The 27,124-nt window shown below is 47.0% G+C and overlaps 1 protein-coding gene across 1 annotated transcript in view; it reads left to right on the forward strand.

Annotated features, from left to right (window-relative positions):
- The window catches only part of LOC110475155 (heparan sulfate glucosamine 3-O-sulfotransferase 3B1), a 29,044-nt gene extending 9,809 nt beyond the window's left edge, over nt 1-19,235 (forward strand). The window contains exon 2 of the mRNA XM_021539073.3: nt 15,115-19,235. Within this exon, the coding sequence (XP_021394748.1) occupies nt 15,115-15,733 (619 nt within the window). The 3' untranslated portion in view covers nt 15,734-19,235. The remainder of the gene's footprint in view (nt 1-15,114) is intronic.
- The last annotated feature ends 7,889 nt before the right edge of the window (nt 19,236-27,124 follow it).

Raw genomic sequence — 27,124 nt, forward strand, 5'->3', positions numbered from 1 at the left:
GAAACTAAACCCAAGGTATTGCTTGTCTTGTGACTCCTGAGGAGCTGAGGTTTGTATGGTATCAAAATTGATAATACTCTTTTATTCATTTTCTCACATATTGATCTAAAACTGGTCAAAGCTCTCTCCAAACTCCAAATGTAAAAATTTAGGAATAACATTTATTTAAGTTGTGTGTTATTTTCAATGTAGCTGCATAAACATCCTAAGGAAAATTCAACATCAGATTTCTTAATCAAGCATTAGTGATTATGTGCTGTCAGGGCAGTTGGAGAAGGGCAGAGCAGCTTCCAGCTCTTCCAGACCAGCCCAGGTTTTACAGCAGGGGCATATGCATGCCCTGAACCCATCAGCAAAGTCTGATCCTTGTTTTGCACAGGGAAATCCTTGAAAACCAAAGAGACCCCACGCCTGGCTCCAGGAGTTAGGGAATGAGCATCATCACTGCCCATATTTCCTCTGGACCCTCTTCTGCTGCTTCCTAGGACATCTCCTCATGCATGTCTAGTTGACTGAGGGCTACCACTGGGGGTGAGGGCTGGTGGAGGAGATGCCTGGGGTGATGGGCTCCATGTGAGAGGCTGTGTTTTGGTAGTGTAGGTTGTCCATCTCCAGCTCCCTGGCTCTCCAAGGCAGAGCTGACTTTTCTCACTTTTCAAGCACTAGGCTGCATCTACATGCCGGGGATGGAGGCAGAGAGAAAGGACTTTGTGAGGCTCACAATGGAGTCCCAGATCAGTTCAGCTGGGTCGGAGGTGGTTGTGCTGTCTCTTTAAGAACCCAAGGGTGTAGAGATCAAAGGTGTGGGTGAGTCAATTACAATTCACTTTTAGTTCATCCATATGTTTGGATAGTTCAGTAGTCACCCATTTTATAGTCTTACACCCATTGATTTGTTAATCTGACACTTGGTTTCATCTGAATAATAATAGCTGTCATTGAGAGTCCTCAGTGTTCAGGGAAAAGTCATTTCACTTGGGTTGTGCTCTAAGGCCTTGGCAGACTGGCCCATGGTGCTCTTTATGTACAAGAGCTTGAAGGACTTGTGGATAATTCAGCCCCATGGCTGGCTCTGGAAGGAAATTGACTCTGAATGAAAGCAGGGTGGGATGCTGGAGGTTGCTGGAGGGCTTTGGCACATGCAGTTTTTCTCATAAGGCACTTCCTGGTTGTCACCATAGCCATGGACCTGCCATCACAGTGCATGGGGTGTGAGGAGATGGCAGGGTTACACACAGACAACCCAAATGGCAAGAAATGGCAAGCAGGCCCTCTTAAATAGTGCCTGAATGCTCTGGACTAGATCAAATCATTGGTATGGCCATGTGAAGTCTCTAATTATGTGAATACCTTTTTAATGAGAAGTAGTGCTTTGCATCTCTTGTACTTGCAGCAGAGCATCTCCACCAGCTGAGCCTGCTCTTTAAAGAGCTCTTGGCTGGGTGTCATTGACTGGTTATGACCATACCAAGATCCCAGGTAATGACTGGGCAGAAAGGCAGTCTGCAGACAGACCTGCTCCTTCATGTTTCCCTAATTGGCACCTGTCTCCCTCCTTCACTGGGAATTTCTCTCCTTCCCAAGGCTGGTTTGGTTCCTTCTGCTTTATGCCGAGTCCTGCAGTGTCACTGGGGATGCAGGGATGTGGTGGCACCACAAACCTGCAGCCCAAAATCCTCAATGGGCATGCTGGGTTTTAGTCCTGGAAATTAATTGTATTTTTTCTCTCTTTAATGCTTGATGTGAGGTGTCAAAGGGAGGGGAGAGTCAGGAGGTTCATCCTCACCTGATTAGAGATGTTGATGGAAAAAATCTCCTTCTGGACAGATCTCTCACTGCCCTGGTCTGTTTGCCATGGAGAGCTCTTGATTTCCAGTGCTACTCCTTTATGAAAGCGAATCACAAATCCATTAACAAATGAGTTGGGGTGACAATCTCATTTGTGTTAAAATGCATTTAGGGATCAGTACTGAGAAGATCACCGGTGTATTAATTTGCCAGGCCTTTTTTTCCAGTGGGTGGCGAAATCAGCTCATCCCAATGAGGGTCACACTGACTTGGCCAGTGCCCAGATTACAGATGGTTGTGGTTGGTGCCACCCCTCCCTTCTGAGAAGGAAGCATGAGACTTTCAGAAGTTAATTAGGTGTTTCAGCTGGGAATATAGTCTAAACCAATTTTGAATTCTTGACCCACTCAATGAGATGCTGAGGGTAATGAACAGCTGGTGAGTACAGGACACGCTTAGTTGGTTGAGCACCCTCCCAGTTTTCCTCTGATGGATTTGTTCTTCCCTGCTGTTACTGGCCATGGGGGGAAGGTCCTCTGATGGTCAGAGGGGCATCTCCTTCCCTTCATCACATTGAGGAGAAGCCCCAGTGCTACACAGTTTCAAGGCTAGTTTGGGTGCTGCTGAAGAGGCAGGTGGAGTCGTGCAGCTGAGGTTTGGCAGCACCTTGTTGGCATTACTTGGCCTGTGGAACAGGTGTACATGATCAGAAAGGGCAGAAAAAACCATAACTTTCTTTTTTCATAATGAAAATGGAAAGCTGACTTTTCTGTGATCTTGTTTTGAAGGTCTTTGCTGTTCAGGTGGTGCTGGATGCCCATTGGTAGGTGCAGAAAGCAAATTCCTGGAGATCCGACGTGGCTTTTTTGAAAAACTGTAGATGTAAATGTGTCTAAAGATTTGTTTCAAGCCTGATCTGGCCCTGGCCACCCTGTGAGATCCTTTCCCACATGCTTTAGAAGAGCTAGTGGTCTCTGTTTCAGATGTGACATGAAGACATTCCAGGGCATGTCAGTGCACAGAGAAAGTTTCACTGGGAGAATGAAGTGTCCCTGCTCCCACCTCCCTGCTTTGTTATGTCCATGGTGAGGTTGAGGAGCAGGAGCAGAGCTGCCACCAGGCCCTTTTTGGGGCTCTAACTCAGCACAGTGGTTCAAGCCTGACTTTGGCATGTCTTTCTGCAAGGGTACACAAATCGCTGGGGATACTCCCGCAGCATGAGTTATGATCTGAAGGGTGAGAGCTGGGGTATCACTCAGGTCTCCAAAGTCTATCAGGAGGCTTTTTTCTCTAATCATGGCTGTAGACCCAGAGCAGGAAGGCTGGGCTTAATTAGGAGAAATGTGTGTCAAGGTGGCAAACAAAGTCCTCCCTGTGCAAATGCTGGGCCACTCATGCTGGTGTTTTACAAAGGGCAACATTATCAGTGTAACTCATTACCTGCCTGTGCAGGCACACAGATTAGGGCATTTTTTTCTGTGTTGGGAAAAATACAAAAGACCTCTCAGCAGGGCTGTGATTTATGAACATTGCATTAGGGGAACATGGTCATACCCATATCTTGCTGGAGTGGCTGTTGACTTGTATTTCCTTTTGGGGCTGGCTCTTTGCTAAGTGGGTTGAGTTTTTTTTCCCTGCTTTCTGGCAGAGTTGGAGCAGGTGAAATGTGGTGGCTTGGCAATGCCCCAGAGGAATGGCAAAGCCTGGGATGTTAATCTCCTTGTGGTGCTCTCCTGGGTAGAAATCTGTCAGGTGCTTCTGAGTGTCAGTGGGGGTGGACCAGGGTGAGCCATTCACATTCAGCTGCTTTTTGGTGGCTGGAGAGAGGCTACTGCCATGGTCACTACATGGTTACTTAACCAGAAAGTTGATTAATGAGTGTGGGCCATAGAAATCTATACCAATATAACTGGCATGGACCTGCAGCCTAGAACAGCCCAAACCAGAGGCTGTTTCTGTTGAACCAGCTCCTTTTCTGGGAAACTGGGAAAGTTCCCTATTGCAGCACAGCTACAGAAAAGTGTGGCAATGTGTTGATGACAGACAACTGGGAAGTAGGAGATGTGACCATCTCCCCTGCATTGATTACACCAGAGGTGCCCTTTGGGTCCAAATTGAGGTGTACCCTGCTCACTGGGCTCAGCACCTCCAGCATACAGCAAAACAAGTAACTGGAACAGGGCCTGGAAGAGGAGGTACTGTAGAGATGAGGTTGTGGGATAACCTCCTGTGGGCTACATAGATTAGGAATACCTCCTGATGTCCTGGACAGAGGCAGGAGCCCCAGGGTGCTCTGGTGTCACAGGCAGGATGAGCCAGGAGGATGTTCTGTTCCATGTGCAGGGGTGGGTAGCTCAACCCTTGGATGAGTTCTGGTGCCACTTGGTTTGGGCCTCTAATTCCTGAAACACCTGGTGCTCCTGAGACAGCAGCAGAATGCCAACAGGCTGTACTCTTTCTTCAGTGCCACCCCTGTGTGTCTCAGTACCCACTTCTGCCTCCTCCAAATTCCAGATCCTCACATCTCTGGGGCTTAACCTGATTATATTTCTTCCTTTGCTGCAAGGAAGCATTTTCTCAAGACCTAGGAAGAAGAGAGATGTCTTGCAGACCTGTAAGGAGCAGTGCCCCAGGTGGTTTAACATCTTTGAGAGGATTAGTGCTGTTGCTACAATTAAGAGAGCAAATTGACGGGTGTGGGAGCTGTCTGGGGCTGTGGATTCCATGGCTGAACTTACCACCAGTACTGGCTGGTGCTCCTGCCACACTGGGGGTTTGTGCCTGAGCCTTGGTGGCAGGGAAGGGGTGAGAGGGAAGAGGCTGTGGTGTGAGCAGTGGGCATTGGTGTTTCTTGGACATGTCTGAGTGGCTGCTGTGGGGCAAGAAAGATGACAGCAAGGTGTCGGCTTTGGTTGGGACTTATGGGAACAGCCCAGTTGTTCTCCTGATGGAGTTGCAGTCAAACCCCTGAGTCTCTGTGTTCATGTGAACTGTCTTAGTCCCACATCCTGTGCAGCAGGAGACCCTCCTGTAACCTGGGTACCATGGATGTGTTTTGGATATACTGCCATTATAATTTCTTCATCTGCTTTTAAGCCTCTTCCAAGACAGGCTTCCTTTGCACAGGCCTACTCTGAGCTAGCAAAAGGCTTGCAAGGGCTGTGCGGTTTTTGTCTTTTTTGTCTCCACAATTAAGCCAATAACTCTAGACCCTGACTCTCTTACTTTGCTTTTTTTTTTTTTTTTTCTGGACAAGGATATTCTGTGCTTGGAAGTGCCTACCCAGTCCAGATGCTGGTTTCAGGTTCTCATGAGGGCAGGATTGGTACTACTTAAGTAAAGCTGAGTTCAAGAATTTGTGTCTCTGGTGCAAGGATGTGTTGAACTAGCACTCTTCAAGAGCAGAATTTTGTCTTGCAATGAATCTGTAAGTGGATCTATCAAATCTTTACATAGTAGGATGTTAGTACATATAATGTCAACTATAGGCTATAAATTCTTGAGGGAGGAGAAATTACTGGTCTTTCTGGTTGCAAAAGAATAAGAGGCAGAGGCAGTCCAGAGAATTTATTTTTTACCAGGAATGAGTTATAAGCACTGAAATTTCTCTGGATCCCTAAAATTCTTCCTCTTTCCTCCCTTTCAGGCTGTTGTCTACTTAATTTATTGATAAAAATGTTCCTACAGCTTTGCAATAAACTCTTGCACGCTGTGACAGTAATCTTGGCTTGTTACAAGCCTGCAAATGGTGCAGCTCTGGAGTAGTTGCTGATTTCCCAGAGCGAGCAGAGCTGAGCTGTGGTGCAAGTACTGGAGACTCACACTGGTGGCCCCCAGGTGCCAGAAGAGAGGGAAGAGGATTACACTGGTGCAACTGAGGCACTCCTGCAGATATAAATTCCAGTTAAACACTCCAACGGGGCGCATGAAGAGGTGTTCTGTAGCAGGAATAAAACACACAGTTTGGTGTGGACAGTTGGTGCTGCGATCTGCTGATAAAGGGGCTTTAGTCCCAGCTTGTCAGTTAGCTCAGTCATATTTCCTGCTGAGTTCAGGGCATTTTTCCCCCTTAAATCATGAGTTTCACAGAACTTCCCTCTCCTTGCTCTGCTTTTAAACAAAACCAGTCCTTTTGGCCTTTCTGGGGGAAATGGAGACAGATTAGTTATCTCACATGAGCGGTGGGCAGCACAGCCCAGTGATGCTGGGCAATATTCTGAAGAACTCACCCATGAGCAGCAATTAGCTTTTAACTGTGGCACTGCCGCCTGCCCGGGGCCGCCGGAACAGCGCCGGGCGCTCTTTGTCGCCGGAGCGGCACCGGGGGACCCTCGGCCTGGAAGGGGAGCGGCGGTGGCCGAAAGGAGTAAGATGCTCATTCCAGCCCCACCCCCTTATTGCGCTCCAAAGCTCTTATTTTCAGAGCAAAGCACTATTGAAGCATCGGGACAATGGAGCCCAAATCCTGCTGGGGGAAGGGAGGTGCTGGCAATTGCATCTTTTGTTGCTTTTCCTTCTTTATTTGCCTATGGCCTCCCCCATCCCACCCCTCCAAGAAATCCACATAGATGCTCGCTAGATGATAATGAAATCACTTTCTTGGGACCTTGCTAATAGGATTATAATTATTACTGGAGATGAACTGGAGTGAATAGAATATTTACCATTCCATCTTAAATTATTGTAAATCCCTCCAAAGCAGCCCTTTGATATGTAAAGTGCTGCTCCTCTCACCGCCGGTGAAGATAATTATTTAGTGGAAGTTCAGAGCTTTTTAAGTATGGTGGGGAGTAGAAAGAGGCTTCCGTGTTTACACAAAGAGAAGAGGAGGGCCTGTGTAATGAACTGGGGACGTTGATGAATATCATGCCTGGCTCCAGCAAAGAAGGGAAAGTTCTTGCTTATCAGTTGTAACATCTCGCACTGTTATTTGGGGAAGAGGTAAAAAAATAATTTGAAATTTAGCCCTTCCTACTCCAAAGAAAGCTCCACATCCCTGCAGCCTGTGTTCAGTTGTTGCGTGACCTAACCAGTGACAGTGGCAACATTCTGAGTTTGTTCTGTAGGGCTGGAGGAATTTCTGTTAGAGGAATGACCAAGTAGCCTGGGCATCCTCAGCCTGGCAGAGAGATTTCTTGGGGGAAAGTATGGTGCTCGCCAGACTTGGAGCTAGGCTAGAGATGGAGGGAGGGACAGACTGGTGAGATGGTGCAAGGACTGGGGTATGGTGTGAGGGCAGGGGCTGGTGAAAATGGGCAGAGCAAGGAGCCTTGCCTTGGATGGGCTGTGCATGCAGAGGTTCAGGAGGAATCACAGAATGTCCTGGGTTGGAAGGGACCTTGAATATCCCCTCATGTCATCCCCCTGCAGGGATGCCACCCACTAGACCAGATCCAACCTGGCCTTGAACACTTACAGGAATGAGGCAGCCACCTAGACAAGGGGTTGGAAGAGACATCGACTGAGGATTGTTAGGTGGACGAAGTGTGTCAGGCAAAAGAAGGCCTCTGGAGCTGAATTTGGATGGAGGCTGGGAAAACAGTAGGGGACAGCGTGCTGTTTGCCCCATTCTTGGTCTGCCCTTTCCCTCCTCTGGCTAGGGCTGGAGATCCCCAGGCCACAGGGGAAGAGAGGGCCACAAGGAGAGGACTGCTGTGGGCAGATTCATGTTAACATTTTATTTAAAAACAACAACAACAAAAAAAACAAAAACAAAACCTGGTGTGTTGCCTCCCCCTTGGGTCACTTCTTGCTTTGATTTGCCAGGGTTGATTGGTGCATCCTGGCTTTGCCATGTGGAGTGGAGACGAAAGGGCCATCTGCCACTGCCCCACATCTCCCCACTCCCCAAACTTTTGATGGAGTTTTTTATCAGCATCAAAAGAGCTTAGATCAGACTCCACAGCCAGACCAGAGCCTGTTCCTGTGAGGTACATGGTGATGCCACATGCAGCCACCAGCTCTTTGGTCCCATTGAAGTCGCAGAGCACCTTCATCATGGGTACTCTTCACACAAATTACCGTCCTCTCCCTCCTTTAGTCCCCAAAATTCCCCAACAACTGAAGGGCACCTAGCAGATTCGGGGACAGGGAGTAAAGAGGGTGCGAAAAGCATTAATTTCAGGCCAACATATTTTTCCTCCTTCACCTACTCCTTCGTCACCCCCAAAGTTCATTAATTCCCATCATCTGGTTTGTGTAATCATCGTGGCGAGTGTTTGACGGAGCTGGATAGGGTTACATCCATTTCAAAAAGGCCAAGGCTGGTTCCCAGCCATTCCCTTTTATTGTTGTATGATTGGCCAACCCAAACAACAGGCTCCTGCTTGAGACAAAGGCACACATGTTACTCTTACTACTGGTCATAAAAAAAGGAGACACTGCCTGCTACTGTACAGGTCTGTGCTGCAACAGCAGCTGAAGCCAAGGAAAATTTTTGTAAGATGATGTACCAAATAATAAAGGAGCAAACACTCACACCCCTAAAGAGGAATTTGCTATTGCTTCTCTCTCTATTTCTTCCTCTTCCTCCATCTCCTTCATCCCCTTTCCCATTGCTGTCACCAGAAAGCAGAGTCAAAGCCAAGAAGGTAATTTTGAAACCAGTTGACCTGTGTACTGGTGGCGGGGTTTGTGATGCAATTAAAACATTCTATTACTTTAACAGTCTTTCCCAGAGCTGGTCAGGTTCTTGCTCTTAAGGAATATTGCTGAGATTCAATGGTTTTGTGATCAACCATTCAGGGAAAGGGGCTGGGAGGGGACCAGCGTGGTGGCCTCAGGAGCTGAGCTGGTGATGCTTTGGGGTTTTGATTGATGAGCATTTGAGTTCTTGCTCATGGTCAGGTGCCAAGTATGGGGCTACAGCTGTGTGGTTTTAATCCAGCCCCTGGCTGCTCTTACCAGGACTGTACATTTGTCCTGCTTCCTGAGAGTAGCATGCTGCCCTGGAAATTTGGAACAACTGGCTATCAGCTTGGCAGAGGGGATGAGCTGTGAGGCAAAGCTACCACCAATGGAGGTGCCACCCCATCATTCCCTGGGTGTCTACAGCTCTTTTTCAAGATATTAGAATTAGCTCACTCAGCCTAAGTTTATTTATTGAGATGGAGAAGAGAGAAAAGGCAGGGAAGCAGCAGGAAATAGAGTGAGAAGTGGCTGTTGCAGTAAACCCCTCCTTAAAAAAGTTTGGCTTAAGGTGACAGATGGACAAATAGACTGCAGTGTGAAATGAGCCCTTTGGCTTTGGTGGGATCCTGACTGGAGCAAAGCTGAACAAGACCATGCTGGGATGGGAACAAGGTACCAAACTGCCCCTGGGATGGGGACAAGGCAGAGGGAGATGCAGCATACTGGAAAGCATCACTTCTGAGAGGATGCAGCTTTAATCTCCCTCATCTTCTGCACTTGGTTCTTCAGAGCTGTTCCAAGCCTAAACAGACCACTACTGGGCCTGTTTTCTTTCCAACCTGTAAATTAAAAATGCAGCAAAAATCTTAAATTCATCATGTGCATTAAGTTGTACCATATTTTGGGTTGTTCTGTTACTGGCTGTACTTTAGCTCAGTGTCATCTTGGGTTTTCAAACCCTCTGTCATTACTCTGAAGGCAAAAAAGATCTGTTTTCCCCTAGGATGGGAGAAGAACTTTGTTGTTTACTTTTTGTATTTCTATTCACCTTCTCACAATAACTTTTCAATCTAATTTATGCAGTTTCTTGGGAGGATTTGGGAGGCACTTTCCCCAGAGAAAAAAATCAGATTGTCAAAATGTGGTTTTCTGAAAAGGAATCACTTTTTGTCTTCTTGAAACATCAGTGAGGAATAGGGCAGAAACTGGTCAGAGATAGGTCAGATGCTCTGTGTGTGCAGTGCTGGGCTGCAAAGCAAATGGTTATGGGTTACAGATGTGAATTGGGCATGAATGTGGCTGATGTCCAAAATAATTTGACTTGCTTTTCCTTACATTTCCCATGTTTTCCTTGCTTCTAGGGAACAGCTGTGGGGGGAAAGTTTAGAAATTCTACACTAAAGTGGTTCTTGCTGTATTTGTTGGCAGAGCTGCTGTGGGGACTGCTGTGAGTGCACTCCGTCTCCTCCAGAACAGTTTTATCACCTTTCCCGAGGGAAACTGAGGAAGCACAGAGGATGTTTGAGGTGTTTGAGACTGGAAGGTGCCACTGCTGCAGCTGCATCACAGGACAACCTGGTTTTAAGACTTACCTGTGGGACTCATTACTTGAATTTGTTGGAGCAGGGGGAACATCTCCCAGAGTGGTGCTGGCTGGCTCCAGATGCTAGATAGGAATATATCCAGCATGAAACCTTCCTCAGAAAGGAAAGCTCATCTGCTCAGCTCCAGGGCTTCTGTTGGGCAGCAGGACACCTGAGTGTGCTGGGCCCTGGCTGGGCAGCCGGGCAGTGACCCCTGCCAGGGCAGGTGGCTGTGGCTTCACCCAAGGCTCAGCCCTGCCCTGGGCGCCGGGGCTTTATCCCAGCAGGTGCTGGCTGTGGCAGGAGGTGCATGAGGGCACCAACAGATGTCCCCAGGGATAAAACCAGACACTACAGCTGTACTCTGCCTTGCACTGCTCTGTCCTACCTGTGGCAAATAATGCAGCAACAGGTTGTGGGGTCCCCTCACCCCCCTGGCCTGCTCCTCCTTGAGAAGTAGCAGCAGATTAGCCTGGAGCCCCTCTGGGCAGACAAAAGCTGCCACAAAGGGCATTAGGCTTCAGAATTGGATTACCATGTGGCCACCTGTCATCCCCACTTTGTAAATTTATCTCAGTCTGGGTCTGATTTTCACATTGAAGAAGTTTGCCCTTTAAAAAACCCCACAAAACCCCCTGCCCAGTGCCCAAGTATCAGCCTGGCTGAGTTCATCTTAGTATTCCTTCTTATTCCAGGCTTCAGAGCTGTGTGGGGCTGGGGATTAGGGCTGTTTGAATGAAGAGAGCCTTTATTACATTAGTTTAAGTGGTTAATAGGTAAAGTAGGCCAATCCATCTTTAGACTAAGCCTATCACTTCGCCTACGAAGGGTGCATTTTTTCACCAGGGAAATGTTCATTAAAGAAAAAGCTTTTCCTCTGCCCCTCTTGACATGTTAATAGCTCAGGGTTAGGGGCTTGCTCTTTGACTGTGCAAAATTCATAGCTGTGCAAAATTCATAGCTCTGCTCACACAGCAACTTCTTCCCCTTGCTGGGACCCAGTTGCTGGCAGCTCTGCCCTAGTCAGCAGTGCTGAGCCCCACCAGTGCTTTCTGGCTGGGCTGGGTGGGGAATAAAGGATGCTGGGAGTCTGCTCCTTATCCTCATTTCCTTCTTCCATGCTCAATAAGCAGGTGCCTCATCCCTTCCCAAGCAGGGAAGTGGGGATGGAGTTCAAATGACAGGTAGAGGCAGTGCTTTGGTGCTGGGACTCTCTTCTGTGGGATGTTCTCAAGGCCAGAAGTATTTGTGGGTTTGAAAGGATTAAACAGTTCATAGTCACTATGAAATAGGATTATTTTGATGCAGATGCTGTCTCCAGAGGTCTTTGAACTCCAGGTTGCCAGAAGGCAGGAGGATAACAAGGCAGGAAGGATGGCTTGCCAAGGTTTTCATACTTTTCATACAAGATTTTTTGACTGCAGTTTCCACTCTGGCCCTCAGTGGTGTCTCTATCCAGCCCTGGGGCTCAGCTGAGCTCCCTGTTTCCCACAGCCTGGTTCCATCTGTTGTCTCCCTTTGCTCTCCCATATGGACAGCAGTGGTAGCTGCACCTTTGCCTTTCTCACCTTGTGTCAGGCAGTGCTGGCAGGAGCTGCCCATGCCTCCAAGGTGCCTGAGAATCCTCCATGGAAACAGAGGCTCCACAGCGGTCACAAGCTGCCTGGGGTGATCTGTGTCCACCTGAGCTGAAAGCATGTTTCTGCTGGACCCCACTCCTTTCTCCCAAGGGGCTGCATCCTGCCAGGAAATTGTGGCTTCTCATCATCACAGCTCCTCTTTTTCCCCTCCCAAAGCAGCAGCTGTAGTTTAGCATGGCCCTTACTGTCTTGGAGCCCCAGGAGCAGATATGTCCAGTGTGTTGTGTTGGAGCTGCAGTGCTCTGCTGGTCCAAGTTGCCCTTCTCCAGCCGTGGCTTGAATGGGAATAAATTATTCTTGCTGATTTTTCCACCACTATGAGTTCAGACCAGCCAATGTACCAGTTCCTTCTGTCCCTGAGGCTCTGCTGTCTCTGACTGCCAGCATGATGGATGGTGCCTCTGTGGGAGATGATGGAAATCAAGGGAAAGCTCCTCACAACTGACATGCCCATCCAGTAAAACTTTGCTTTCCTGGAGGTGGTGTTGTCAGAGGTTCAAACCACCTCTATGGGCCACAATATTTGGCTTCACTTGCAGCTGTCTTTGTTTCATGCAGCCACTTAACAATGCAAAGTTTGAGACAATCTTGAGGGTCTTAGTTATGGACTATGCCTGGCACCTATGTGGTGCAATGAAGGGAGAGCAGGAACAAGGGCCCGAGGGCTGGTTTTGGTGGATCCAGGCCTTGTACATGGGTTGAAGGTTCTGTTTCTACCTCTGCTTACCTTCTGTGAGCAACAGCCTGTGTTGGCCAGCCTGAGGGCAGTAGGTGTGTCAATGTGCCTCCTTCTGCTTTGCTTGCTGTGATGGGTCACCAGCAAAATGTTCTTAAATTGCCAAGAATTCAGGCCCTCTCCAAAAATAACAACCTGGGATGTTTAGGCTTGCCCAGAACTGAATACTTGCAGCACAACTGCAGTGTGGGTCCAGAAGATGAACTGCTCTGCAAAGGGGCTGACACCAGGCCAATGGATGCCTCTTAGGTAAAGAGTTACTCCCTGCTTTCTTCCACTTATGGTGCTCCTCTGTATTTGCTGAAATGCTAATTAAGAACCTCTGTTTCTCAACTGAATCAACTGCCTTGGCACTTCATCCCCAGCACTTTCCTCCTGTTTCACAGCCCAGCCCTGCCCAATGCCTTTCTTGTGCAAGGAGGGAAAAAATAAACCTTGCATCATTCCCATGAGACTGATAAATACTCACTGTAGTAGTCCTGGAGGAGAAATCAGTCCCAAAATGCAGGGTCCCATACAACCAGCAATCCAATGAACCTGACCTAAAGCTGAAGGTCTTCAGTGGAACATGGACAACCTGAGAATGTTTTGGGAAGCTTTCTCCTCTCTAGGCAGTCCCAGGCCATTAAGGACTTCATGGGTGGAAAACAACCTCTTAAATCAAGCTGAAAAGCAGTTGGTGGCCAGTGCAGGATGTAGAACTTGGGTTTAATGTGGCCATAAAAGGAGACAACACTTAGTGAACAAATGTTGAAATCTACATCAGCCCACAACAAATTTAAGAGTTGCTCTGAGTGTTATTGACTGGCCCTATTCTGTGACAGCATTACGGGATTGCAGAGTTGGCCAGAAAGATGAAGGATTAGTCAGAGTTTTATTCTGCTTGCTGGTTTTGGCACACACACTAGCTTCCAGAAGCTCTCACATCCCAGGTATATGGTAGGCCAGCATGATTTTTATCTGCATGTGAAACTCCACTTGTGTGGACTTGAAATCCCAGCCTTCAGGGTTGCCACCACCTCTGGCCATGACTGGAGTTTTCCACAAGCTGATATCCTCTTCCTCCACAGTCCAGCTTGTCCATTACCACTTCTCCCAGAGTGCCATGCAGACCTGGCACAGGGACTGTCTCTCACCTTGGGACTACGGAGAAGGGCCTTTATGGGCAGTCTCCAGGCACAGCTCACAGGGATGATGGAGGTGCAGACTCTGGGTGCCTCTTGCCAGTAAACACATTGCACAAATGTAATGCCAGAGGCTAATAAGTGAAATACCAGGTGGAGTGTGAGCTCACCAACAGTTGCATAAACAGCTACTGACCAAATTTCATAGACATGGGATGATTTTTGATGCAAACAGAGCTCTCATTCCTGGATCCCCTGTTATTTGCCCTCAGAACAGATTTGTCAGCTTTCTTCCCTTGAGTTCTTAATCAGGGCAACCATTGCCTTTAGCACAAATTATCAGTGGCTGTTTTAATTGCAAGAGCCCTGGTGATCTTTGCTGTGGAAGCATAACAGCAGTGAGGGAGAAGATGGCTGTTGGGAACAGCCTCTGTGTGGTGTCCTATGGCTGAGTGAAGTACAGCTTCAGGCTTGCAGATCACATGCTGGCTGCTTATTTCTCTGTGCTGGGTGGATGCTCTGAAAGCTTAATCAAGTTTTATAACTTTAATTTTGTGCTTGACTCCCCTTTTGCCTTTTCTTTTCAACTATCTCACAACCCAGAGAAAATTAGTCCGTTTGGGCTATAAAGTGAAAGACCTGGCAAACAGTCTAAAATATTTTATCTTGCCTAGTGAATGATAGGAAACAATTACTCTGCCTGCTTCATGCCACTTCCATCAATTCTGCAAGCTCCCTACTCTTTCCCCATGTGGTTAATTAGAAATAGCCAGAGAATAAGATGGAATTGCTGGAAGCATTAAGTTTTAAAAGTACTTTGTGAAGGGATGTCCTGCCCATATGCTAAGGTTGTGTTCTCCACAGTTGTATCCCATATCCTGACCTGCTGTAACCCGTGGGGCAGTGCTGGAGTGGGGCTGTCCTCATTGTCTCCTGGACTGGGATGCGCTGAATACACCATGGACAGCTCTTGATGCCCTTTCTAGTTCATGTGAGGAAACAAGTAATAGGGAATAGTAAAGCAGGGGGTGAAACTGGATGCAAGAGGACACTTGTGAGTGAAGTCCTGCTGTTGGCAAGCCAGGGAAAAATTGCACCCTCTTGCCTGAATTGGGAAAAGTTTTGCCTTTGGAAAGTTGAGGGAAAAGTGAGGTAGACATAGTCTAGTGATCTCCTGCTTTTCTGCTGTACCATCCTCTCATTCCCATGGGGAATGGGAAATGAGCTCTGGATTGGGGCTGAGGTCTCAGTGGTGTTGTCATGAGCCAGAACAGCCACCTGGTGCAGCTCAGGACCCATCCTGACAAGTCTAGAGCTGGTGTGGTACATTCAGCTGTGGTCCAAGCGCAGAATGTAGCTCAGCTAATCCACTCATTAATAACTGGGGGATTACTCAACTGGATTTCTAATACAGTGGCCTTTAATAATAATCCCTCCCTAATCCCTAGATCAATGGGAAATGGATTTGCCTGTGTGATCCAAATGGCCTGTGAAGGCACTCTAGGGAGAAGAATTCTTGTGTATCTATGTGTCAACATATATGTAAATGCATATGGATATTTTTATTCCTCTTCCTTGTCCTTCTGACCTATGTCTGTGTGTTTTTCTGGCAGGGACCTGATGCCCAGGACGCTGGAGGGGCAGATCACCATGGAGAAGACGCCCAGCTACTTCGTCACCAAGGAGGCCCCGGCCCGCATCTCCTCCATGTGCAAGGGCACCAAGCTGATCGTGGTGGTGCGGGACCCCGTCACCAGAGCCATCTCGGACTACACCCAGACGCTCTCCAAGAAGCCTGACATCCCAACCTTTGAGAGCCTGACCTTCAAAAACAGGACTACGGGCCTGATTGACACCTCGTGGAGTGCCATCCAGATTGGCATCTACGCCAAGCACCTGGAGAACTGGCTGCTCCACTTCCCCCTGGGGCAGATCCTCTTCGTCAGCGGGGAGAGGCTGATCAGCGACCCTGCGGGGGAGCTGGGCAGGGTCCAGGACTTTCTGGGCCTCAAGAGGATCATCACGGACAAACACTTCTACTTCAACAAAACCAAGGGCTTCCCGTGCCTGAAGAAGGCGGAGGGCAGCAGCAAACCCCACTGCCTGGGGAAGACGAAAGGCAGGACCCACCCTGACATCGACCAGGAGGTGGTGCAGAGGCTGAGGGACTTCTACCGACCCTTCAACATGAAGTTCTACCAGATGACAGGGCAGGACTTCGGCTGGGACTGAGCCTGGCATGGGAAAGTTCCCTGTTATTACTTGCCCAGCACGGTTTGCTTATATAAAGAGATATATATGTATGTAAAATGTACAGAAATCTATTTTATAATAATTTATTTTTAATTCCTAAGCAATTAATTCACTAAGCTGCCTAACCACACTGGCTAGAATGGTAGCCTGTAATCTGTTTAACATTCCATGTTGTTGAATTCTAATGTCTCTCCTTTGTTTTTTCGCTCTTCTTCTTTCTCTTTGGTTTCATTTGTAACAGACAGTGCTTCCACTTTTCCTAAACAAAATTTGTATTTAAAAATCAAAAGAAGGGAGGGAGGGAAAGCACAAGTTTATTTTTGTTACGGGTATTTGGCCTTTATAAACACTTGCTTTCCCTATTCCAGTGTCCCAGTCTCTGCTCTGCTGTTGTGCTCCCTCATCCCACAGTTTTCTGGTTAGTTCCATGGCCCCGGGGGGTGTTTCTCTGGGGTGGGTGGGAGGAAGGCTGGGCATCCCTGCTCCCCACATACCTCTGCTGAGCAGCAGCATGTTTTTCCAGTGGCTGTAAGTGTGGGAACCCCCAGCCAAGGGCTCCTGCTCAGGATTGCCAGGAGGGCAATGTGCTCTTTTTCCAGCAGAGAAGCTGCAGAGCTTGTTGCATGGGCAGAGCTCTCCTCAGTACAGTTTTCCTTCCTGCTTTTTGTCCAGGAGGTTCTTTCCCACAATCCTGCTATGCATTTAAAATCTTTACTGCAGGACAAATGTAAAATGCTGTGTCTGTGTGCGACATGTGTGGCACTGGTCAGAGTGACTTGCAGAAAGTGTCACTCCAGGAACAGCCATGCACACCAGGCACTGCTGGGAGATGGCAGTACCTGCAGCATGTGGAGCACCCTCCACCCACCAAAGACACCAGCAGAACCACTGGGAAGACCTCAGGTGCCTGCCTGGCATCATGCCCAGCGTGGAGCATGTCCCAGGACATGGCACAGGCACTGTTGTCTCCAGCCCCATGGCCACCGCAGACCTCCCAGTACATAAGACTAGGGAACATCACCCTCTGCCCTCTTCATTCCCAGCAGTTTTTGGTCCAGCATCCTGTCTGTGGTCTGTCCCAAGGAGCATCATTTGCTTAGAGCCAGGGAGAAATGCTGCTTTACCAACAAAGGTGAATCTGTAGGAAGGCAGGGGGGAATCTGGGCACGCTGGGGTTGGGGTTTTCCTGGCAGTCCCTGGGTGCCCTGGCTGAGCACAGGGGTAGCAGCCAAGCAGGATAGGAGGCTCCAAACATGTAACCAATAACCTGAATGAAATCCTTCTCCTTGGGTGTAAGAACTTGCTGTGGGACTCCGGGACAGGTTAGGTGGGCTGTCCTGAGAGCTCTGCCAGTGTTTTATGAGCTTAGGAAGTCCTGATAAACACTGTGTGTGTCTGATGCCTTATCACTGCTGACAGAGGTTCTGCCAGTTTGACTGGAACACTTTCAGAGCAAGGTGGCAGCAGAAATTACTTTCTCATTAATATTTAACAGAAAGAGAGCTGTGATGACTTTGGGCAGCAGATCTCCCCACACCTCATCTGCAGCCCTGAAATGATGCACTGCACTGAGCATCTCCTGGTGTTGCTGTAGGAGCACTTCCAGCGAAACTGGGAACAACAAAAGCACCAAAGGGCAGAACATCTAACTTCATATGCTTTGCCTATAGAAATCCATGCCCTGCACCTCTCCATAGTTACCCATAGCTCCCCCTTGGAGCTGCCCATTGCAGCTGTGGTGGGGCCCATTCAGTGGTGTTTCCCAAATGTTTGTTTTACTTCTGGAGCCTCCCCCTTGCCTGCCCCTTCCATCTCTCTGCTGTGGCTGTTGGGTGATGAAAATGTTCCTCAGAGCCTGGGCCGCTCTGTCTGGGTCTTGATCTAGTCCTGCTCCAGCAGACAGAGCAAAGAGCAGACTTGGCTCTGGGTCTGCTGCAGGTGCCAGGGAGCTGCCCTTCAGAACTTTGTTTAAACCTGAGGGCTTTTCGCCTGCTCAGCAGTGTCACACCTCCAAAGGGATTTAGGGACTTGCAGCACTATATGTGGGTTTACACTTGGGGTGCACTGCACGTGGCTGACCTCAAGGAAAGGGAGATTTTAAGCATAAAATCAGGCTGAGCTGCCTGCAAAGCTGCTGTGAGCAGGATGCAAATCCCTCCTTGGGGTTTGCCTCCAAACACATCTTCCCACAAATAGGGAAGTTCTCCTTCTTGCCCTGAGCCATTTCTAGTGAAGAAATGACACTTTGGGCCAATGCAGTCTGACCTCAGAGGGTTCAGGTGGGATGTAGGACCTGCTGGGCTCTGCAGGCTGACAGCCCCTGCTTTCCCTCTGAGCTGCAGGCCTGAGCAGCTGGGTGGATCTATGCACTTTTGAGGGGACTGGCTTCAACTTCAGCCAGGTCCCTGGCTCTGTTTCCTGCTGCCAGGACAGTGCAGGAGTGTGTCTGCTCTATCCCACACCCTGCCACTATTGGGTGATTGAGGGGAAGGAGTTGCAGGCACTAAGAAAATACTTTCTGGTGGAAAAACAAGTGATTTTTGTTTCTCAAAACCTCTGTCTTCCTTCTAGCAGCTTATGCAATGCATGGAAGAAGCTTGACCTCTCCACTTGGCCCCTGGGTGAGCTGCCAGCCGTGGCTGTGCCACCTCCCAGAGTGTTTCACTGGTAGAGCCTCCAGGAGCTGAGTGTTGGCATGGGCTCCTCCAGGTGCTTCCCTCTGCAGTGTGTGCCAGCTGCTCAACACCCAAAGAGTTTTGCATCCCCTAAGTCTTCCTTGCCTTCCTGGATACAAGTTTTTAATATCCCAATGCCTTCCTTAGCTGTACAGCAGAGTGTGGGCTTAATTTGTATAATCAAGCCCTGCTGCAAAGAACTCTGGTGGAGCAAACTTGTTGGACAGTGCAAATACAGTAAGTGAGGAATAATTCTTCTAACCATAAGCAAATTGTCTCGGTATCCTTAATAATGAAGTCTGCACTAGACTTTTAATGTAAAAAAGCCTTACCTAACATATATGATAATGAAGGTGAATTTTCTGTGGTGTTCATCTGGTTGCTAATATTTGAATCAGTGCTTTTTTTTTTAAAATACCCCCCTTATTTAAATTAAGCTTGGAGGTGTGATTAGAAGTTTGGTTGGTTGATTTTTTTTCACATTGTAACATTAATTTATGGCTGAGTTTCATTCAGTCCTGTATTCTGAAGTGCAGTATAGCTATTAGTGAAGTGTTGTCTGAAACATGATTCTACAGTGTAGTAGCCAATCTGTAAAAAAAAAAAAAAAAAAAAAAAGAACGAAATATAAAGAAAAACAAAAAAAGCCACAAAAAAGAAAATGTAAAAAAATAAGTATATGGAGTATTTTGTGGTATGTGCAACACAAATTAATTTTACACTGAGAAAGATGTTTCTAGGAAAATTAAATTCTGATAATTCATATTATTTGTATGAAGAAATAAAAACTCTATTTTCGGAAGCGACAGGCACGGCTGTGTTCATTTGGGAGGGTTGGATGTGCTGTCCGTGCCAGGACTGTCCGTGCAGCTGCGCTGGAGCCAGCGGCTTCATGAGCAAGGGAGGTGTCCAAGCGCTGCTCGGTCAATGGTGTGGGGCTGACCTGTCCTGCTGGACACACCTGCAGCCGGACACACCTGCAGATGGACACACCTGCAGATGGACACACCTGCAGCTGGACACACACACCTGCAGCTGGACACACCTGCAGCCAGACACACCTGCAGCTGGACACACACACCTGCAGCTGGACACACCTGCAGCCAGCTCGGGGAGGAGGTCTGAGGGACAGCCCTCAGCCTGCTGCAAGCACTGCATGGGCTCAGGGATGCTCCAGGACAAACTCAGTCCTTCACAGCTGCACTGGAGAGCCTCTCCAGTGCCAAGTTACCGTTCCAAAGCTTTGCTCTTACTGTAGTGATGCTGATCCAGCCTCTGGGGCCAGTGGTTGCTGTTGCTCCCTACACACTCAGCATTTTGCGGCATAAAACTTCATTAACACGAAATTCAGAAGGGTCTCAGGCCAGTACTATACAATGCAGCACCTGAAGAATTAGATTTATGTAATGTACAAAAAGCCACTAAAAATGAGTTTAAATAATTTCATTTTTCTTTGCAAGCCTTGCATCTGGTGCAGAGTAATTGATGGTACTCTTTCAGATTATCCATTTTTCAGAGACCTTCTAGAGAAGGAGTCAGAACAGAGCACGAGATTTAATTTAGCAATTTAGGAAGAATTTAACCTGGAAACCTCCAGCTGGTCAGGGCTATAATTAGCTGTTCCCAAACTCTGGCAATGCTTAAACGCTATAGGTGTCTCATTTTTAAAATATGTAGATTTTACTTTAACATTCCCATGTAACTTTCAAGCAGCACAGCTGGATGGCTTCAGCTTGATGGAGTTGAGCCGATCCTTACCTCATTCTCACCCCCCCTTGATTTTGTTCCAAACTAGGTGTGAATGCCCCAGCAGATGTCAGTCCTGGAGGCAGCCTGGGTCTGAGTTCACCCTGATTTTACTGCAGTTCATGAACCCCTGTCCCTCATTTCTGTATTTTATGTGAGCTGCTCAGTTCTGGGCTGGAAAGCATGCAGGTGCTTTTTCTTCACAGGTAAGTTGATGCTGCAGAGGAAAGGGAAGGGGATTCCTAGAGTCCTTATGGGGTTCAGCATCTGCCTTGTCCTCTGTATATTCCTGAAAACTATTCCCAGTTGTACCTGGGCTTGTGGATATTGCGGATTCATTCCCCAGTTTGGTTTGGGACCATTCTCAGGTGCTGTTTTGCAAGAACATCCAGAAGACAAGGATAAGGAGTCTGTGGTTCATGGGGGCCTGGATACAGAGAAGGGTTTGCTCTGAAGAAGACGGGCTGAAGGGTCTTCTTGTAGATCTGGGAACCTCAGTCGAAGGAGGAAGTTCCTGAAGACAAATGGATTGATGAAGAGGTAGGTGAGGCTGCTAAGCGTGGTGATAGCCAAGGTGGATTTACTTTTTCTCTTGGTTGATACAAGAAAGGTGAGAAACAATTTCTTTAACATAGAAATCAAACAGGTCTCCAGGTTGTGCGAATGTGGCATTTCTAGGGGAGATGCTTGGGCTGATGGCAGCATCCCAGAGAAGCATCATCTTGCAGTGATGAGAATACACAAAGTAGGGAGGAATCCAACTGAAAGGACATAGGTTGCTGTGAGGAACATCTCTGTGTGCCTCTCAGAGAGTGTTGAGACCTCCCTGAGGAAGGTGAAGGAAGGGTGAAATGAGAAAGGATAATCTGGAGAGTCTGTAAGCACTAGGGAAAGATCTGGGGAGGATCTATGAAGGCAAGAAGTGCTGGTAAATCTTAGAGTTGAGTCCATGCTAACAAAGACATTGAAAAAGTTGGTAGGTTTCATAGATAGAACCACATTTATTGATCTTTGGGCCAAAATTATTCATTTAAAAGCACCTTGAAGCTTGAGGTTTTCACTGGGGCCTTTTCAGGAAGATATCTTTATTGTATATGTGTATTTTCCTTGTGCCTGGTGTTCACGTGTCTGGGAGTTTGTGCTGCTGGCAGTCCCAGATCCCCAACCACCAGGGCATTGCAGGTTTTGTTATTTTTCAAATATTTTACCTGACCTCTAAATTTGTCTGTAAATTGTTTTATTTAAAGCTAAACTATGATTCTCCAATTTCTCTCTGTGGTTAAGAATCATGGTGTTAAAACTTTTCCTAATGCATATATTTAGAAAGGTAGTAATAGTGACTGATTGGTTACAAATCATTCAAACATTTCTGTGCAAGGCAATTGTTCAGCACCTTGTTAAATGGCTTTTTTATTAGAGAGAAGAATTTCTGTGTCAAATGTTAGTGCTGGTACCTTCAGATGGGGTATTACCTTATGGCCATTCCAAGTCCTCAGACCTTGCTGTAAATCAGGATTCCCTCTCCTTTTATTTACAGATTAAAATTAATTTCTTTAAAACGTCTGATTGTTGCAGGATCCTACAGCCTAATTCCTGTGAGAGCAGGTGGGTCCCAAACACTCAGTAGGTTGGCTGGTCTCACTGTCTCTGAGCTCTTCTCACCAAGCTGTTCACTTCTCTTTTCCTCCTGTTGCTTTCCATTATTTTCCAGCATACCATGATTCAGTCCTGCAGGACTTCTAGATCTTGACTTCTGCCTCTCTCACTGGAACAATTTGCTTAAGAACTGGAGAGCATCGTCCTCTAGGAATATTATTTGCAACTATTTATACAGTCATCTCCAAATGTGAGGCTTAATTCATGCTCATTAAGTCCTCTTAGATGCTTGTTGAGAAGCACTGCAGCAGTGCTAAGGGTTCCTGGCTATTTGAGCTGCTCACAGCAGTGAAAGCATCACCGATTTTCTTGCCTTGATCTTTTCCCCATCCCACCAGGGACTGGTAGGGAGAACATCAGTACTGGCTGCCCTCAGGAAGAATCTGGATATTGGTGTTTTGCCAGAAATTACAGACTATGTGCTGGTAGCCACCAAAATCCAGAACAAAGGGATGAAGTTTTAAAATAATATGCTCCAAAAAATGGCTTGGCAGAGAAGATGCAACTGGCTGCTTTGACATTAAAGTTATTTAGCTGGGAATTGATGTGTCAAAACCTTAAAAGCTTCACCAAAGAAAACTTAAGAAAGTACCATGATTCCAGCTAATTAAGTAATGTCAGCCAAATATAATTTATTTCTCACCATCACTCATGTCTACAACAGAATTATCTCATTTTTGATTTCTAATGACTTACTCTCTGTCATTAATCTGGCCATTAATTATTTTTATATAACTTTTTGGCATTGAAACAAAGAATTTTTTTTCTTTTTAATAAGGAGAGAATCCCTAGATAATTCTGCATCACCCTTGAAAGGGGGCAGGGAGTGTAGCTTAGGTTTCATGGCACAACTCCAGCCTCCCTTCCCAGAAACTCTGGTAGACTTTAACCCAGGTCTTACCCAGGACTTCAGCTTATCCTTGCTCCGTGTGAAATTCCTTCTAGTACCACACTGCATATTCAGGCTCTGGTTTGGGCTTTTAGTCTATCAAAAAAGAGGCTTTTTCCTGCACTTCTCGGGGAATTTTTTTCAAGTGTTTTTCACTGAGCGTTACTGGATTTTCAGTTTCTCCCAGGATCCCTGTGTCTTCTTATAGATACAGGCTGTTGCTGAGGTTTAAAATTTGGTTCCTTCGCTTGGATCACATACAGTTCTGTCCCAGGCATGTGTTTTATTGGAAGTGTTTGTATTTCTGCTTTATTGCTTTGGTTCGTGTGTTTGTTTTTACTAATGGTTTGTTTTCTCAAGTTCAGCTTGTTTCCAAGTCCCTAGAGCAAGACCCAAGGATGCTCACAAGCAGGACTGTTTTTTTTTCATCCAGTATCCCACCTCTGATCCCAGATAGCTCCAAGGGAAAGGAGATGAACCTTTGTTTTCTACTGCTCATGGGTGAAGAGGGTGAATCTGTAATGTGGTGGTCTGTGCTCTGCTGGGGTTTCTGTAGCAATGTAAGCCCTTGAGCATAACCTAAAGACACCAGCAAACCCAAACCCTAACCCTTCGTGTGAAAGGGCCAGTCCCAGCTACAGAGCAAATTAACTCAGGTGATTTGGAAAGGCAAGAAAGTGTTGGATGCTTTACATACATTGGCCTGACCTCCAGAAAAATCCCATTGCTTCCAACCACTTCAGATGCAGAGCCTGCTACCCTCAGCCACCAAGAGCTCTGCATCTCCCATGGGAGGAACTGCCAATTCCAGACAGCCTGGGCTGCTGCAAGGAAAGCTGGTTAGCAGGGGAGCCAGGCAGACAGCAAGAGCTGCTCCAGCAGCTCCCTGGGGAAAGCAGCAGGGAGCACGGCCAGGAACGCCAGGCAGGCAGTCTCAGCTGCCAGAGATCCTTCAAAGGACAAGCTGGGAGGGAGCTGCAGGCAGTGAACACATGGCTGGAGGGAAGTGTGGAGAGTGGGAAAGGGAGCACTGCACAGGGACAAACATTGCTTTTCTGTGTCCTCTGCACGGGCTGGGGCTGCTTAGAGGTACCTCATATGTAAGGGCATTTCTGAAACTCAGTGGGTCATGCCCACCTTGACAACAGATGTGTAATTTAAATTGAACATGGGCACTGGTCTGCTCAGGTGATCCTCAGACAGGGACATAGAACAATACTCTATTGTTTTTCAAGCCTTTTTATCAAAGTCCAGTGTGGAGGGCCAAGTCCTCAGTTTGGTATAAATCAGCTCCATTTCACATGCTGCAGCTGAAGTTGTCCAAGTAATTTCAGTGGTTCCTGTGGGGTTTATGGCATCTGGTGGGACCTGCATTTATGAAGCTTCTAAGCTCAAAACACAGCAGCAAAAAATACCTTTTCTTGAATTGTTAATTCTGAAGCAGCACTTGGATACTACAGATGGAGTTTTGCTGTTCATCACTTTCACTCTCCTGTTTTAAAGTTTAAATAATTATGCAACATGGGAATAAACAGTAAATTCAGGAACAGCTTATAGTTTAGAAAAGATTGACTAATTCTTGTCAAGGGCAAGCTGGCATAGCTGTGTTGACTTCAAGGGAGCAGAATTGATTGATGTTAACAATGTGCCTGGCCCTGTTTCTCCAGATGTTCTGGTGAATGCCTGCAGATAATGAATCCTGTCTGGAAGTCTGCTGAAATTTATGAATATTTGTGGGATAAAGATGTTGTTACATGGATTCCTGTGACCTGCTCCAGGCATGGCTCAGTGCAGGGCAAGAAGCAGCCCTGCTTGCTGAGGCATAAATGCTGCCAGAGAGACCCCAGTTCAGCTGTGGAGAACAAAGCTGTTGCAAGCACTGCTGAAAGTGGATTTATCAAATGAGTGATCATAGCTCACTCTGTACGTGTGCGTGTGTGTGACATAAACATCTATTATCTTAATTTGTGAAATTTCTCCTCGGCTTACCTCAAGGCAGATACTTCTGAGAGCTCAATTACAGGCAGTTATAGCTGCTTGACAACACTTCTGGCACAGTGCAGGGCTGTGTCCCTGCCACAGAGCAGATCTCTGTTTATTAATGTACTGACATCAAGCAGTGCCTAAAGTCACCTGGGAAGCTGCTGAGCTTCTCACAGGGATGGAAAGAGATGGAGTCTGGAGTGTGAGGCCCTTGTGGCTGTTGCAGGAATTTCCAAGAGGTCTTGGGTCACTTCCATCCCATCGGGATGGAGGGACAGCTTCCCCGTGGAATGGTCAGTCCTTGTCTCCAGAGGCACTGCCATTGAGACAGGAGGAATACCATTCCTGCACCAGGAGGGCAAAGGGATTCACCCAGGGATGGGCAGGGAGCCTGTGGCAGTGCTTGCAGCCAAAGGCAGATTCCTGGCTCTCAGCCCACAGCTCTTTAAAGCATTTAAGCAGATACAAATCCCATCTGAGGATTGGACCTCTGCTCTCTGGAGGGATTAGAGAGCAGGAACAGTCCTGGTGTCAGAGCCACCAACTGAAACTGTTCCTATGGAGCTTCAGGGGGTGATCCCTGCTGTCCTTCACCAGTGGCTCCCCACCTGGAGGGAGTCTAAGGTGAGGATCTCTGGAGGTTTACACCACCCAAATGATGCCTTTTGAAACAGCTATTTAACAGCCTCCTGCCCTGCTAGCTAGCACAATGGGGGTAGGAAGGGGCTAGGAGTCTCCTGAAAGTGACCTGAGATCTTTTAAAGGCTTATTTTTTAAAAATATTTTCATTCGCCTTCTAAAAACTGGTGGAAGGGGTCTGCATGGTCAAATGACTGCTCCAGTGATCAACCAGGTCTTCCTAATGACAAACTTCCTGCAGCAGTGAGGGGTCACAAGCAACCACAACCTGTTATTACTACATGATGAAATTGTAATTATGTGAGAGGAAACATGGCATAACATTTCCACATCAGACACCCCAGAGCTTCACACTTTGCTGGCAAACACTGAAGTATTTAATGAAGATGCTTCCTTCCCCTCTTCCCTCCCTGCCATCCCCCCTATCCTGACTCAACACAAGTAGGAACTCGGGAGGAAACCAGGAGAGGGAAAAATGTGGAAAAAGTTCATTGCACCAAAACTCTTCAGAGCAAATGCCTTGTGTGATTACTGCTCCTGTGTACCTTCAAAATATCAATGACAGAGCCAGAACTAAATGTGGAGTCTCAAATCCATCCACAGGCTCCCTCAGCAGTCAGCAAAAACCAGGGAATACTCCCAAACTATGCCTGAGGTGAGCTGTCTGTGAGAGCAGAGCCCTAAATGTTGGCTGTGATACATCCAGGCCAAAGATCTGTTAATTCTGCTGGGTGTAAGCGAGATACTGTTTCACTTGCATTTACATGTTGTCTGAGATGATTTGTCAACAATCTTCTGTAATTTGATCTTGATTTAGGCTAATCAGGATATGTCTTGTTAACTCAGTGTGTATTTAAACCCCCATTGAATGTAATGGGGCACAAGCACATGCTAAAGAAATACGAAATATTTTCACAAAAAGACTGAACTGAAATATTCAGCCTTTTTGCTGTTTCAACCATTCTTTCCACTGACAAGGAAAAAAAAATCCATTTTTCTAATATCATGAGCTGTCTCCAATTATTTTGCCAAGCTGAGAAATTTGTGAAAATTCCATTCTGGAAATGTGAAAGCAAAACATGCCAGTACATTAAAGTGTTTTAGAGCCACTGTTGAAAAAGTGGTGACATAGTGGCTTTGTTCCAATTTTCTATCTGTTTTTTTGTTTTTCCTTGTGTCTCTACAGAATGGAGTCAATTTTGTACAAGTCACTTGTATTCCACAAGGACTGAATTTGTAGCCTTGCTAATGTAATTAACGTTTATTAAGTGAGCACGTGCCCCAAGCAACTTAATAAGAAAATCTAATAATGTTTCCTATTGGAATGTTCCCTGTTAAATTGTCAAAGTGCTTTAGTGTGTGTTTTCTGCAGGCAGCACTGTATAATGGAAATGTTACACAAATTAGTATCAGGCCTTTGGTGAAATGGGATCTTTTATTTAATTTGATTTTACAGCCAGGATGCAGAGTGATTGCTGCTTTGGCCTCACCAGTATGTGGCCAGGCAGAGTCAGGTTTTGCTGGGATCACCTTTGGAATTACTCCTGCGCAGCCCTTCCCTACGGAGTGGCTGGGGCTCGTTTTTAACCTGATCTCTAAATGGCATTAGTAATGTCCTTGTGGAGCAATAGCATGGTAGGATGGGCTCCATAAAAACAGGAATCCAGCACTGGCTAACCAGTGTTCTGTTTTATCTTTTTAAGGTGGGGAACAGAAGAAAATGGAAAGCTCATGCCTTTGTTTTTATTTGGTAGCAGAGCTGCAGTGTTTGAATGAAGCCCC

The sequence above is a fragment of the Lonchura striata genome, chromosome 18 (genome assembly GCF_050655825.1).
Source record: "Lonchura striata isolate lonStrDom1 chromosome 18, ASM5065582v1, whole genome shotgun sequence".
Taxonomy (NCBI): domain Eukaryota; kingdom Metazoa; phylum Chordata; class Aves; order Passeriformes; family Estrildidae; genus Lonchura; species Lonchura striata.